The sequence below is a fragment of the Tupaia chinensis genome, unplaced genomic scaffold (genome assembly GCF_000334495.1).
Source record: "Tupaia chinensis unplaced genomic scaffold, TupChi_1.0 Scaffold000217_1, whole genome shotgun sequence".
NCBI classification, from domain to species: domain Eukaryota; kingdom Metazoa; phylum Chordata; class Mammalia; order Scandentia; family Tupaiidae; genus Tupaia; species Tupaia belangeri.
The window spans coordinates 5,305,650-5,322,111 of record NW_006159692.1 but is presented as its reverse complement, the minus strand read 5'-3'; the positions used below and the strand labels follow the sequence as shown (position 1 = coordinate 5,322,111).

Here is a 16,462-nt window from a genome sequence, read left to right as displayed (position 1 = left end):
CTGCTCCCACCTGGGGAAGGCTGCTCTCCCTGGGGAAGGCTGACCTACCTGGGGAAGGCTGCTCTCACCTGGGGAAGGCTGCTCTCCCTGGGGAAGGCTGCTACACACACACACACATAGGGTGGGGCAGAGACTTGTCTGGCTTAAGGAATGCCCGCTTGTTGCCTCTCCTGTTGCCATGGAGACAGCTATGCAAATACCTGCTCTCACTCTGTCAGTGCTCAGGGCCTGTTAACAAACCCTGCCAGGCAGACTCGACCGGGCAGTCCAAGCATGCACAGCTGGCTCAGCGGCCACCCCTGTCCTCAGGCACTGGGAGTGGGATTGGCTTGCTCAGTGCAGCTCTGTCCTCCTCACTTTATGATAGTCTGACCAGCCAACCAGAATGAGGGTGAGGAAAGGGCCAGGGTGAGAAAAGAGCCAGAAGAGCTTCTTGGTCACGTGATGGACATAAAGTGATATTTTCAGCTGAAATGTCAGGGTGGAGGATTTCCCAGAGGCTGAAGGACGAGAGCTTCCTCTGCAGACAGGCCGCGGCTGTCACGTAAGGAGCAGCTCAGCCCTGTGCACTCCGTATCCCACTCGATCCTCACAGACATCGTGTGAAGTCCTGGTTCTCTCCAGAGAGGTTTAGTAACCTGCTCAAGGTCACACCGCAGGTATGCTCAGAGTCAGCTAATTCACATTGAGACCTGTATTCTCGACTTTTTTATTTTTTTAATTTGCTATAGGGCAAATTCCAGCTTGGAAGTTTCACTTATGTAAGGTGACAAAACGGGGACCAGTGATAACATCCCCCCCAAAACCTAGAAACCAGACAAAGTACATGCAGTCTTAGTTTTCAAACTTGAGGCCTTGTAGGCACAGGACAGTGATCCCTGAGGGTGGATGGTGAATGGTGTGGGTGCCAGCTCAGTGCCTGGAGAGGCCAGGGGCCCAGCTGCAGTGCAGGGAGAGGGCCCGTGTGGATCCTGATTGTCTTCGAGAGTTGGAGATATGCAAAGGGGAGTCTAGAGATGCCAGAACTACACACACGCACATGCACACGCACATGCATGCTCACGTGCACACACACACACACACACACACACACACACACACACAGAAGGCACTCCAGAGATTTACAGGGAGCTCCCTGAGTCTTCAGCTAAGCATAATAGTTCCTTAATTAATGGTAGACATAAGAACAAATTTGGTATAATCTGCAAATTTGTAATGAAGAAAAAATTACTTCAATTCCTGACAAATAACATAATATCGAATGTTTTCTGTGGATTTACATTGTGCCAAGGATTGTGCGAAAACTATCCGACACATAATTGCACGTAATCTTCATAACAGCTCCGAGTCAGACAGTCCTGTTCCGAACTTACGGGGGAAACCAAACGCAGAGAAAGATCTGCCTGGAAGGGGCAAACGGTGTAGCCCATGGGAGTAGTTTATGTTCCCAGCAGCCTAAGAGAAGAACCTTATTACTCATGAAGAAGGATTTTACCTCAAGAATGCTGAGAAAAACAATCAATAGAAACTGACCTAGAGCCAACTCGTGGCATGGTGGTGAAGGCGGCTGGATCCCACATGGCTGACTTCATGGTTTGAGTCCCAGTCCTGGAGGCTTGAGTAGGTGCATGTGCATGCACGCCCAAAAGCCCAAGAGGAGAATGGAGGAGAAGAGATTGTACAATGTCCCTCTCCTGGGGATGGTTTCTCACTTTACCTCTCTCTCACCTTATTTCTCTCTCTGGTGTGGGAACATGCCCTTAGCAAAAAACTAAAAACAACAACGACAACAAAACTGATCCAGAGTGTACTGGGGACTGGATGGTGGCACAATGGTAAAATGCGATGTTCTGCAAGGCTGACATATGGGGGAGGTTCTGGGTTCGAGCCTGGAGGCCCCCTCCCAGATATGCGAGGCACGTGTGTGCCTATGCTCCAGGGCTGGCTGGTGCTGAGGTAGACTGTCGTTAAGACCCTGGTGGAGATGCTGCTTCTGTCTCTGTCTCTCTCAAGTCTCTGTTTCTTGCTCATAGAGGAAATCAAATAATAATAATAAAACTTAAAAAAAAAAAAGAAACTGCTCCGGAAATGGCGTGGATGCCATCACTAGTAGAGATGGACGGTGGGCAAGTGCTATGCCTCTATTCCAGGGAGCCGGGGAAGCAGAGGGATGCGTGAGACTCGGAAGATGAGAAAGAAAACCAAGTCCAAACGGAACTGCTAGGAAGGAAAATGACAAAGTCTGAGATGAAATGGCCATAATTATCCCTCTGGAAGTTTGTATTTCCAGCCTTCTTTCCTCCCCGAATGTGTGTGGTTTGCATGCAAATGCACCATCACGTCCACCCCCCACACAAACGGAGCAGAGTTAGGATACCATCCGAGCGCGATCACTGTGCCAGGCAGTCATCTGGCTGTGTTGTCAGGAGACAACAGAATACCTGATAACCTACCTCGGAGGAAATCCAACCACATTCGTGCCTGGGAGAGGCGGGCAAGCAGCCAGCTATTGGATCATGAGATTAACGGGGTTTAGGCCCCGGTATTTAACTGGTTGGGTGACTCTTGGCAAGCTTCTTCATTTTTCTAATGGGACTGTAATACTTCCTCAATCAATGGTAGACATAAGGGCAAATTTGACGTCATTAAGGAAAAATTACTTTGATTTTCGAATGAACAGCATAGTAGCTAATGTTTTCCGTGGGTTTCCATGTGCCAGAGATTGTGGAAAAGTATTCCCTACATAATCACATTTCATTCTTTTTAAAATAATTATTTATTTTATTGAATTTATTATTGTTGTTGTTATTATTTAATTTGCCATAGGGCATGTGCACTTACCAGAGAAAGACAGAAAGAGAAAATGAGAAAGCAAGCCATCAGGTGTGCGACTCGAACTGCAGTCAGCCATGTGGGAGTCCAGTGCCTTGACCACTATGCCACCTGCGGGCCCCCACATTTAATTTTGGTAGCAACTCTGAGTGGACAGTCTTAGCCCCAACTCACGGATGAGGAATGTGGGTGAGAGGCTTACTGAATTGCTTAGTTTCAAGTGGAGGCGCGTGGATTAAGCTATGTGGAACCTAGGGGCCAAGGGTGGGTCTGAATCAGTCAGGCCTGGTGGTAATAGCTATGCCACGCTGTCCCTCTTACCTGATCAAGGTCCACGTGCATGAGTGAACAAATGAGCAAATGAATGAATGCATGAATGAATGAATGAGTCAAAAAAACTACTACTTCAATTCTAATGGTTGTGGTTTCGAGCCAGAGCCTGGAAGCTCCAGTGACCGTGAGTGGAGGCAGGCAGACCCAGGCCCTGGACACTGGTCAGGCGGAAGTAGGTTGTAGCAGGTTTCAGCCATTTACATAAGAAATAATCTCGAGCATCTTCTGCATGCCACGCCAGGCATGTTGGTATTAACCTTCTCCTTGCAGCCACGGAGTAACGTGGCCTCATTGCCTCGCTGGCCAGACGGTCGTGGGCTCCCGCTCAGCTTTCCCAGGTGTTAAAGTGATGCCACTGAAGCTCCAGGGTTGGGAAGGGCTTGGAGAAAGAGTAGACGCTGGCCCCAAATCCTGCAGACCAGGCCAACCTCTAGGCTAGGTCAGTGGCTCAGAACCAGGGTGTGGCTTTGTTAAAAGTACAGCCAGCCTAGCCTTGGAGGTGTGGGTGGTGGTATGCTGGACTGCAGTGCTGGAGGCCACATGGCAACTAGGGCTCAAATCCTTGGCTCAGTCAACTTGAATCATGTGTAGTCGAGTGAGTGTCCAAGACCCTGCCAGCTGGAGAGGTGGAGGAAGGGGAGTGGCATGGCCAGATGCTGTGGAGTGTGCTCCTCTCTCTCTTCCTCTCATGAGCAAAGACAAAAATCTTAGGAAAATTACTCTGAGGAAACATCAGGGGTGGGGGATTCTAACTAAAAAAATCTAGCAGGTTCTTGCTGAAGACAAGTCAGGGCCATCAGACATCAACTGGGTGAAGGTGGAGGATGAGGAACCTGATCAGACGTCGAGGGTGATTTGATACCGAGGACTGCTCACCTGACTTAGCACAGTTCTTCAGTAAGCCTGGATTTCACAAGAAGTGCACACACAGGAGAAGGTTCCAGAGCCTGACTAACGTTTGGCCAAACAGAGTCTTTGTCAGCTGCCACTGCCTCTCCTACTGGCCCGGTTCACAAGGTGCACCAGGGAGGAGCTTGGGGCTTACCAGCCTGGGCGAGGGCTAAGTACGGGGAAGGGACAGGGCCCAGCTTCGGGACATGGCGGGCTGCACAGGCCTGGATCAAATGACCAGGCTCAGCTGGCCACAGACTCAGTGCTTCAAGGGTGGGGAGGTTCTGGTCTTTTCAGGTCTTCTGCAGGGGGTGGGGAGCAGCTTGAAAAAATGTCCCTGGCCCAGTTGGGAATTGTCACTTTCCCAAACTGAAACTACTGTACTCTCCAGAGGCAGAAACCAGGCACCATGTGGTTTATTTTCCAGCCTCAAGTGTTTTTTTTTTTTTTTTCCTTTCCTTCATGAAGGAATTTCCAGCAGGCCCTCCTCCAGGAATCCCCGTGGGCCAGTCCTTGCTGCACTGAAGGACGGGCGATGTGAGCTCCCCGACCCCGAGACCTCCAGCAGAGGCCTTAGTCACCGCCGAGGCATGCGGCTAGCACGGCGCCCATGTCCTGTGGAGACGCTGTCCAGTCCTCTTTCTAAACAGACCACACACTCTGCCTACTTTGAGAGGAGAAATGGTTAAAGATCTTCTTAACTGATGCTCGCAAGGCTGAGCTGACCAGTTTACAATTGAACTATTTTATCCTTCCAGTCCTTGCATCTCATTTTCAAGTCGTTGCTCATAATTGCTAGAATGAGTTCGGGGCTGCAGAGAGACCCAGCCCAGAACTCTGGGACATTCACACACTGAACTACAAAGAGCGTGGCTGGCTTTGCCTCACCTACAGCACATGTGGCATTTATTAATTCCGCGGGACAGCTGGCGAGCCAGCGGGGCTGGAGTCGCTCCCTCTAAAGTTTCCTGGTCAGAATGCCGTCCGTCTGTTTTACTGTTGGGTGGAGTCCATGGGGAGACTCTCATTTTTCCATGAAAATACAGGGCAAAGTTTCCCCGTTACTATCCCCACATGTGAACATATTTAGGACATTAATAATCTGAAGGAAAAGAGCGTCTTGGTTCAGTGTCACTTCCTTTAAAGGAAATCGGCTTGTGGTCAGACTGAACTGTTCTTATCCCCTGTGTAGGAGGCCAAGTCATCCTTTCTCAGTTTTTCCCAGTATTTTGTATCCAGGCAACGTCATGGAAAATAAGCCTGGTTAGGCGTGCCCCGAGTCTCTGCAGAGGCACACTCAGCCCTAGGGGGTGTTTTCTGCAACTCATAGTTAAAGCTCTTGGAAATTGTAACTGTTTGCATTTTAACTCAGCTCAACCTAGCTGTAAAAATATCTTTGGAATTAAAGTCTTTCCAGACTTTTATCTAAACACACTGTCTTCACTCCAGGAAAAAAAAAAAAAAAAAAAAGGGGAAATTTTCAAGTTTTCTTTTATAACTCTCTCTTACAAAAGCATCAGAAGTTTATGATGAGAAAGAAAACTCTTAGGAAATGGGACTAAGGTTTATAAAAGAAGGAATTGAGGTTAGACTTTTTTATTTTTGGAGAGATTTTTGCTATAGAGCACATGTACTCACCAGAAAGATAGAGAGACAGAAAGTGAGAAATCACCTCCTTGCCCCCAGGGAGATGGCCACGCCACAACGCCTTCTCCTCCGCCTTTTCGGGATCTTGGGCATGCACGCACATGTGCCCGGCGTGAGTTTAAGCCACCGGGTCTAGGACTCAATCGAGATCAAGTACCTGGGAGTCCAACCACATAACCATTATGCCAACCACTGGTCCTGAGGTTAGACTTTATAATTGGTCTTTTAAATTTCCTTCCATTCCTTCTCAGAGATCTGTCACTACCCTCCCATAGGGAAGGGGAACCGGCAGATGGTGACTGAGTCAGAATGGAAGTGATAAAACCAGCAAGGCCGTAAAAGGCTAGCAGATGGCCTTCGCGTTGTAGACAAGGCAGTTCTCTCCAGTTAGCCACAGTCCCCCCCTTCCCTATTGTCTCACATATCACTCACAGTACTTCACGTTTCTGTTACCGGCCTCGCCTTTCCCCCGACATCCTGTGTGAATTTAAATTTGATCCATGGCGTTCTAGGCCAATACCTTGCTTTGCCTTCTGGATTATCCAACATGGACATGTCCTAAGTGACTTTTTCCTAAATTAGACAACAAAGACTTGAAGAGAACAGAACAATTTTTTTTTGGGGGGAGGGGAGAGATTTTGCTATCTAGTATGTGTGTACTCCCCGGAGACAGAAAGACAGAAAGTAAGAAACAACTCCCAGTGGGAACTCCAATCCGCAATCCTTTCTCCATTTTCTTCTGGGGATTTTGGGCATGCACGCACACCTGCTCAGTGTGACTTTCAAGCTGCCGGGTCCAGGACTCGAGCCCCGGGTCAACCATGTGGGATTCTAGTGCTTCAACCACCACAACACCTGTAGGCCCCCAGAACAGAAACTTTTAACATGAGACAGTTTCCTGGATAGACATATGTAAAAAAAAAAAAAAAAATACACAGCCTGCTAGCAGACTTCTAGAGCTGGCAAGGCCTAAGAAGCTTTTGATTTCAGTCTACTCATTTTCAAATAATGAAGTAGGCTCGGAGAGTTGAGGGCTTAGCCAAGTCTGCCAAGAAAGTGGGGCCGCAGGGGTAGAGCTGCCACAGGAATTGTTCACCGGGGGCCATTTGGCCCTGAGGGGGCACGTGGGGCAAAGTGTAGAGATGTTTGGGATGGCTGAGGCTGAGCTGCTACTACAGCTTCTCTTCTCGTCGTTAGAGGCCAGGGATGCTGCTGGTCGTCTGATAGCACAAGGCAGCTTCTCACAACTCAAAGCCAGGGGTTCGAGAGGTCAGCAGTGCCGAGAGTGAGAAATGCCAGGCCAGCCTCCTCCCATCTCTGCCCCGTGCTGACTTGCTGCACGGTTTGTTCTAAGGTTTATTTATCACTGATCAAGAGCTGAGAGCCGGGTCATTCTGACTTTCACAAAAGCAAATCAGCACTTGCCCAAGTGTGTGCTGTTAGTATTTTAATCACAAAGGCAGGCGATGAGTCACAGAACTGCAGGCCACAAGGCCCGTTTGTTTTCAAAGGAAGGATCTCATTTAGTTAGATCTTTTTTTTTTTTTTTTTTCTTAAGACTGGGTCTCACTGTACTGCAATCTTCCTGAGTCAGCCTCCTGAGTAGCTGGGACCACAGGCCTTGCCACCTCACCTGGCTTTTAGAAAAGGCCGGGAATCCAGTGCCAGCCTCCCATGTGGCCTCAGTGCAGCCAGCTGTGTAGTGACGTGAACCCGCTCAGGTTAACACAGCCAGGCCTTTTTGAAAATGTTCATTTAGCCATTTAATACTAACCAGATGGCTTTTAAACCTGTAGTTTTTATATTTTCTTCTTTTTCTTTCTTGCTCCCATCTTTTTTTTTTTTTTTTAATTCCCAGTGGGTATGTGCACTCATCAGAGAGAGAAGGAGAAAGAGAGAGAGAGAAATAAAGACAGGGAAGGAGAGAGGGAGAGGGGGGAGCATGCCCCTGATGGAACATGGTCACTCCGCAATCCCTTTTCCTCCGTTTCTTCATCCTGTCAAGATGTGGGACATGAACACATATGCGCCCAACATGTTTTTCAAGCTGCCAGGATTGGAATTTGAACCATATGACTGGCCCTGTTGGGTTCTTCTCCCTTAACCACCATGCTATGTGGCCAACCCCACGTTTTGTTGTTCTTAAAACATCAGCCAGGCTGGTCCCATGGACTAGTGGTTAAGGGAGCCAGGTTCCCATTTCCATATGGCTCAAGACCTGGACTGGGGGACCTGAAAAACATGCCAGGTACATGTGTGTGCATGCCCAAAATCCCAAAAAGGAAAATGAAGAAGACTGGATTATGGGATGACCATGCCCCCCTTGGGGGCGCTCTCTCTTGCTCTCTTTCTCTCTTTCTCTCTCGTGACCATGCCCCCCTTGGGGGCACTCTCTCTTGCTCTCTTTCTCTCTCTCTGGCAAGTACACATGCTCGCTGGCTTATAAACAAACAGAAAAACTAAAGCCCAAACACAACTTAATTAGCCAACCTCAAAGCTTACTGTCTCCTTTATTAAAAAAGAATTATTTATTTAATTCCATTTGCTATTATTATTATTTTAATTTGACCAGACAGAGACATAGCGAGAGAGAGAAAGAGAAGGCAAAAAAGCATGCCACCAGGTCCAGGACTCGAACTGTGGTTGACCTTGTGGGAATCCAGCATCTTTAATCACCACACCACCCACCGGCTCCTCTTCCCATCTCATTTAAAAAAGATATGAAGAAACTTTCCTTAGACTCACACTGTGTGGCCTGAGGGAGACTTAGAAGAGGTTTCCGAGGCTCTCGCTCGTGCTGGAAGCTCACCTGTTTTGTCTGATGGAGATGGAGTAATGTGTAGGCGCCTGTCCTCAACAGGTCAGAGGAATAAAAATCTAAGGAAAGGAGGGACCAGCAGTTAGCCTAATGGCTATGTCTCAGAACTCCCATGTAGCCGACCGCAGTTTGAGTCCCAGACCCGGTAGCTTAAACTCACACCGGGCACGTGTGCGTGTGTGCCCAAGATCCCGAGAGGAGAATGGAGAAGAAGGGATTGTGGCATGGCCATCTGCCCTGGGGGGTGATTTCTTGCTTTCTGTCTCTCTGTCTTTCTGGCAAGTGCATGCACCCTATAGCAAAAACATCTCAAAAACAAAAACAAAAAACCTAAGGAAAGGAAATATGAAAAACAAAAATCTAAAAAATACACGGTGTGAACATACTCACATAAAAAATATGTTCTCTAAAATTCTCACCAATTCTCAGCATTGACTGGGAGACCTCGTCTTTGTATTGACCTAAATGGGCAGAAAAGCTCACTCTTATTCCCCTGGAGTTGATGTTTTTCTTTTCCATTCCAACTACTCTGTTTGTGGTATTAAGAAAATGAGAGTCCACCGTGGTTGACGAGTATCTTCTATGTTCCATACCAGAAAGTGCACGCCTGCAAGATCCATGTACAAATGGCCCATGTCACTGGGTACAACAGGGTGCTAGGGCAATTCCCAGGTATGTGCAAATAGCATATCAATTCAGAAAGTGAACTCACTTGCTCACATTGTTGAGTCACGGGGTGTATGTGCTTACGTTGCAGACCCCAGCTCTGCAATCTAGTCCTACCTTCTTTCTTTTTTTCTTTTTTTAGTTTTTTGCCATAGGGTGCATGCTCCTGCTGGAGAGAAACAGAGAGATAGAGACAGGGGAATGAGCACACGGCAATCCCTCCTCCACTCTCCTCTCAGGATTTTGGACATGCACACGCACATACACATACATCCAGCATGATTTTTCAAGTCACTGGATCCGGGGCTCGAACTGTGATTGTCCATGTAGGAATCCAGCCTTAAACACCACCCACTTACAGGCCCTCTAGTCCTACTTCTGAAGATTGAGTGAAGAAGAAGAAGAAAATGAATACACGAAAGGTCTTCAAAAAGGTTATGGGAAACACCTATTGCACAAAAACTATGCATGGATTTCAAAAGTTTTTGCACCAAAGTAAACTCATACTGTAATTCCATTGTTACCATACTCCTTGAAGTCTGCTCGTGTGTCTGTCATTGCACAAACTATGTACCCATGTGGACATCAACTTTTTTACTTCCTGATTTTCAAAGAAACTGTACTATATTTTAAAATCAAACAAATTATTTCTCTACAAGATGATTATTTTTGCCCCAAAGTCCAGAGTATATAAAAATCCTCAACCCTCAGCTGCAGTTTTTTTTTTTAAACCTGGGGTATTTTTTATATAAGGAATCTCTTCTATCACTAAGGATTCTATACTTAGAATTCTATTTTTATTCTAAGATTTTCTGCTCTGTCGTATCTGCTATGTGCAGTATAAAGTGCTACAAATATGGGCAAGGTAGAAGTCATGTTTAAAAATTCTTACTATTTCCCTGTGCTTTTTCAGCATCCACGCTGGGAGTATACCTGTGGGTTCTCCTTGCCTTTCTGACTGCATTTCACTCTTCTTATCTTCTCTCGTTCATATTTCTTGTTATAACCCCAATTTGCAGACTGTGTTCCATAAGTTACATTTTTAGGTTGACTTACTCCCTGGAAATGTGTGCTGGGTGAACTTTTGGGTCACATGCACTAACTTTAAAAGTGTTTTGGGGGGCTGGCAAGTGGTATGGTGGTTAAAGGCGCTGGACTCAAATCCCGGACCTGGTGGCTTGCTTTCTCACTCTCTCTCTCTCTGATCAAACTGGAAAATAATAATAATGAACAAATAAAGTTACATAAAATAATTATTTAAAACAAGTGTTCTGGATAGTCGTTCTCAATATAGGTGGACTTACTTTTTCCTGCATTCAGTAAGAGTCTGGTAAGTACCTACTATGATCTAGAGTAGTAAGCAGAACAGTCCCCATCTCTAGAGAGCTTCACCCAAGGGAGCAGGGACAGCAATGTCCTTCATCCCAATGTGTCAAGCCCAGTAAGGGATTCATGGGTGAAGCGTAGATACTGCGTGTAACCCCTCAGGGTCCAGGAGGAGAGAGACATGACCACTTCCAACTTTCGAATGCTGCTCTGGATTATAAGAGGTGGCAAGTTAGCTCCCTCCCTTTAAGAAGGTCTTCTTGGGGAGACGATTTCACAACTGGGCAAAGTTACATGCATCCTTTTCACTTTCCAGGACAGAGGAAAGTCTTACTGAGCTTTGTCCTACTTTCCTCCCCTCCTGGATTCCAGGGGACCGGATTCGGTCTTCCTCCCACCAGGTCCTCTGGCCTAGTCTGGTTTGTCCAAGCTTCGTAAGCACCACTTTGCCTCTTGAAATGACCACCTGTTATGGAGGAGTGGTGACAGATATGTCGTGTTCACTGCCAAAATATCTTGCCAGGGTGACAAAAAAAATAGCCTACAGTTCATTACAAAGTGATCTGAGTGGTAACACGTGAAGACCAAGGACTGGGGAGATGATTATTTTTGCCCCAAAGTCCAGAGTATATAAAAATCCTCAACCCTCAGCTGCAGTTTTTTTTTTTTAACCTGGGGTATTTTTTATATAAGGAATCTCTTCTATCACTAAGGATTCTATACTTAGAATTCTATTTTTATTCTAAGATTTTCTGCTCTGTCGTATCTGCTATGTGCAGTATAAAGTGCTACAAATATGGGCAAGGTAGAAGTCATGTTTAAAAATTCTTACTATTTCCCTGTGCTTTTTCAGCATCCACGCTGGGAGTATACCTGTGGGTTCTCCTTGCCTTTCTGACTGCATTTCACTCTTCTTATCTTCTCTCGTTCATATTTCTTGTTATAACCCCAATTTGCAGACTGTGTTCCATAAGTTACATTTTTAGGTTGACTTACTCCCTGGAAATGTGTGCTGGGTGAACTTTTGGGTCACATGCACTAACTTTAAAAGTGTTTTGGGGGGCTGGCAAGTGGTATGGTGGTTAAAGGCGCTGGACTCAAATCCCGGACCTGGTGGCTTGCTTTCTCACTCTCTCTCTCTCTGATCAAACTGGAAAATAATAATAATGAACAAATAAAGTTACATAAAATAATTATTTAAAACAAGTGTTCTGGATAGTCGTTCTCAATATAGGTGGACTTACTTTTTCCTGCATTCAGTAAGAGTCTGGTAAGTACCTACTATGATCTAGAGTAGTGAGCAGAACAGTCCCCATCTCTAAAGAGCTTCACTCGAGGGAGCAGGGACAGCAATGTCCTTCGTCCCAATGTGTCAAGCCCAGTAAGGGATTCATGGGTGAAGCGTAGATACTGCGTGTAACCCCTCAGGGTCCAGGAGGAGAGAGACATGACCACTTCCAACTTTCGAATGCTGCTCTGGATTATAAGAGGTGGCAAGTTAGCTCCCTCCCTTTAAGAAGGTCTTCTTGGGGAGACGATTTCACAACTGGGCAAAGTTACATGCATCCTTTTCACTTTCCAGGACAGAGGAAAGTCTTACTGAGCTTTGTCCTACTTTCCTCCCCTCCTGGATTCCAGGGGACCGGATTCGGTCTTCCTCCCACCAGGTCCTCTGGCCTAGTCTGGTTTGTCCAAGCTTCGTAAGCACCACTTTGCCTCTTGAAATGACCACCTGTTATGGAGGAGTGGTGACAGATATGTCGTGTTCACTGCCAAAATATCTTGCCAGGGTGACAAAAAAAATAGCCTACAGTTCATTACAAAGTGATCTGAGTGGTAACACGTGAAGACCAAGGACTGGGGGTCTTAGGAGCCAATGGAAGCTTCCTCCTCAGGCTGCCGTGTGCTTGTTCCCTGCAGACTGATTGGCACTGCGACTATCTCCCTGAAGGACCTGATTGGCGACCAGAGCAGATCCCTGCCCTACAAACTGATCTCCCTGCTGAACGACAAGTTTTTTTTTCTGCTGAACGAAAAGGGGCAAGAGACCGGGGTGAGCACTTCCCCTCTGTTGAAAGGCTTTGAAGTGAGGTGGTTGAGAGTAAGTTCATTAAGAGCATGAGGATCAGTCCGAGGTAAGTGGGTAAGGCAGCTGAATCACACAGCGCTGATGGGACAGTCGAGTCTCCAGCAAGTGGCTTGAAGAACATGCCATGCATGCGTGTGTACTTGCCCAAAATCCCAAAAGGAGGAAGAAATAGAGGAGAAGGGTTTGTGGTGTGACTGTCCCCTGGAGAGGGCGTACTCCCCACTCTCCCTGTCTTTCTCTATTTGTCTCTCTCTGGCAAGCATATGTGCCCCTTGGCAAATTAAAAGAAAAAGAAGAAAGAGCAAGAACATGGATGATAATTAGCTCACTATACTAAAAAAAAAAAGGCAGAAATCTGGTTTTGAGATAAAGTAATCAATTTGCAAATGAAATGGGCCTTCTAGTTTCAATAATGGAACTAGCAAATTGATGGGTTTACTTTTCTTCGATGGAATTCTCCAGTCTGAGTGGGACTGCATCTTGGGCACGACTGTGCTTACTGTGGGGGTTAACGTGTGTGGTTATATGTGGCCCTGTATGTCAGACACTCCTTGAAACAGTCTCTGGAGTTTACTTTATTAATGTTACTTTGGAGCATCAAGATGTTAATGTTATTATCTTTATTGTTTCATCAGTAGCTGAATTTTTTTTTTAGAGAGATTTTTGCTATAGGGCATGTGCTCGCCAGAAAAAGAGAGACAGAGAGACAGAAAGTGAGAAATCACCCCCCAGGGGGGATGGCTACACTGCAATTGCTATAGCTTCATTCTTGTCCCAGGATCTTGGGCACTCACACACACCCTATGTGAATTTTTTTGGAGAGGTTTTTGCTATAGGGCATGTGCTCGCCAGAAAAAGAGAGACAGAGAGACAGAAAGTGAGAAATCACCTGCGAGGGGGGATGGCCATGCCGCAATCCCTTCTCCTCCATTCTCCTCTTGGGATCTTGGGCATGCACACACGCGCGCCTGGCGTGAGTTTAAGCCACCAGGTCCGGGACTCGAACTGCTGTCGACTACATGGGAGTCATAACATAGCCATTATGCTAACTGATGGTCCCGTCCCTGTGCGATCTTTTAGCCACCAGGTCCAGGACTCAAATTGCGATTGGCCATGTGGTAGTCCAGAAACATAACCACTACAGCATCTGCTGGTCCCAGTAGCTGAATATTTGAATATTTTTTATTTTAATTTTTTTTTAGAGAGAGAGATTTTTGCTATAGGGTGTGTGTGCTTGCCAGAGAGACAGAGGCAGAGACAGAAAGTAAGAAATCACCCCTCCCCCCTGCCATGGAGTGGCCACAATGCAATCCCTTCTCCTCCATTCTCCTTTCAAGATTTTAGACAGGCACGCACACGTGCTCAGCATGACTTTTAAGCTGCCAGATTTGGGACTTGAACTACGGTCAACTACATGGGAGTCCAGCAATGTAACCATTATACCATCTGCTGGTCTCAAGTTGCTGAATACATTCTAATCACAGCCTCTCGCAGTGCATATCGATAATGTTTGAATTTTTCTCAAGCATGTTTACAAAAAAGTAGTTCAAGTGTCACAGGCTCAGATTTCATGATTATTATTATTAAGTGCTCATAAAGCTATCATGCCAGACCCATAATCCTAATCCCTTCATTTTCCAATAGCCTTACTTTGCTTGTGGGCAAAAGGAGAAAAATTTATACTAAAAGAGGAGATCCTTGTAGGCTTCTTGATGTCCATGAGAGAACGTCAACTTTCTTGATCCAATCTCAAAAATGTAGAGGTTTGCCAGGAACCAGCAGCCTAATAATAACATCTAAATTCAAAATGGCGGCCACCTTCTCTCTACCCAAACCTGGCTGAGAGGAATGATACTCAGGGAAGATGGTATAAGTCAGTGACTTCACTGCTTGCTTTTTTTTTAAAGCAGAGAGCACATGTAGAGCCGTAAAATGTCAGAGCTGTTGTGTAAGGAACGTAAGGGCCTAGGCCTGCTGGGGGTTCCTGAAGCACCTTTGGGAACCCACAGGTTACCAGGAACCCAGTCTAGGGAATGCACCGTCATGCGCTCCTCTAGATCTGGGAAGTGTGAGTGTTAGATTACGTTCAGCAGCCGAGCCTTTGCTCTCCCTGCACTCTGCCTGCGTCGTGGCCTTGGTCTCCAACGTAGGTAGTGTACGACGCTGCTCCATTATTCTTTATTGCTGTGAACTGTGGTTGGGGCCACATACTATCCACATTCAGTACCTTTCAGTCAGTACTTGTAAGTCAGTCACAGAACGTGCTCATTCGTGAGGGGATATTTACTGATGAGCAAACAAATGGGAAAAATAAGGGCTATGCTGTGTGTGTGTGTGTGTGTGTGTGTGGTGTGTGTGTGTTAGACTTTAGCAGAGGTAGCAAAATTAGCAAATGGAGGTATCAGATGTGTATTTAAATTTGAATTTCAGATGAACAATAAATACTTCTTTAGTGAAAGCATGTCCTACATATGGGGCCAGACAATGGTGGCATGTGTGCAACAGTAAAACACAACCCTCTGAGAAGCAATCCCACTTGGAAAGGTTCCTGGTGCAAGTCCAGAGACATCCCTGAGTACAGTGGGCATGCACTTGCCTGTGATCTGTGCTGGCTGAAGGCGAGGTGTGGATCATAACAACAGGACCGCACTAGGGGGGCGTCTCTCTGGCTCTTTCTCTCTATTTTTCTTGCTCATGGAAGAACTAAATATTATTTTGATTAAAAAAATTTTTTTTCTGGCCACTTGCTGAGTATATGTTTATATGTGCAGGCTAGCCGTCATTATTTGCAAAATAATCCCTTTATTCTGAGGTTTGCCTTTCTTCATTTTTGGTGTCAAAATTCCTTTCCTTTGTGATGAAAGTTGTGGGTATGTGTTTGGCCAAATAAAAGTTAGCAGCTTTGTGTTGATTATTACTGGCAAACTTCTCTGAAACTTTGTAGGTTCTTGAAATATCAAAGCATAGGAAGCCGTCCTAAAATAATGGCCTGTATGAGAAATTTATGTCAGATTTTATAAATAGGGATAACTTTATTTCCTCTAAGGAACTAGCATGTTTCTTCCTTTCCGATAATGAAAGTTACATAATATTATTTCCCTTTTCGCTTTGGCTTCCAGGTATCTTGGGGTCACAGTTTATGTAAGAGAGATGGCAATTATGTTTACCTTTATGGTTCTTTACAGATTTGTTTCCTCTTTAATTAGGATTAGTTCTCCCTTGCCTATTTTATGAATCATATTGTTGTATACTGTTTTTGTGTTTGTCACTTAAAATTATTTTTTAGAGGGAAGTGCAAAAATAAATCTCAGCAATTAGTAAGGCAATGGGCAGGGCCAGCAGGTGACATGGTGGTTTAGGCACTGGACACTCCCATATGGCCGACCACAAGTCCTAGACCTGGTAGCTTGCTTTCTCACTTTTCTTCTCTCTCTCTCTCTGTCTTTCTCTCTCTCTCTCTGTCTGTCTTTCTCTCTGATAAAATTAAAAATGAATGAATGAATGTATTAATTAAATAAATTAAATAATTAAATAATTATTTTTTTAAAATTAGAAAATAAGACCGTGGGCAACCAAGTAAATTAATCATGTGAAATGAGCCCATGTCATCGCAGCCTGCAGTGAGAGGCCATCTCTCCGTCTGCGATGGAGGCCACCAAGCCAGTTCACACTTGCCTGCCACAGCTTCACCCAGTGTGTGAGGCCGCCTTTCGCAATGGTGATGCTCGGCAACCTGTAACAGGAAGTACCTTTCCCACTCAGCCCTGGCCCCCGTGTGGGAAGATAGAAACAGCCAAGCGTCGGTCACCTCTCCCCCTTCCTCTTCGCACTAGGAAATAGGAATCGATGTGGACTCCTGC

General features: G+C 45.9%; 1 protein-coding gene across 2 annotated transcripts in view; it reads left to right on the top strand.

Annotated features, from left to right (window-relative positions):
• The window catches only part of MYOF (myoferlin), a 197,264-nt gene that overhangs the window by 31,191 nt on the left and 149,611 nt on the right, over positions 1-16,462 (top strand). For both annotated transcript variants that reach the window (XM_006147643.3, XM_006147642.3), the window contains exon 4: positions 12,434-12,566. In XM_006147643.3, coding sequence (XP_006147705.1) covers positions 12,434-12,566 — 133 coding nt within the window. The remainder of the gene's footprint in view (positions 1-12,433; positions 12,567-16,462) is intronic.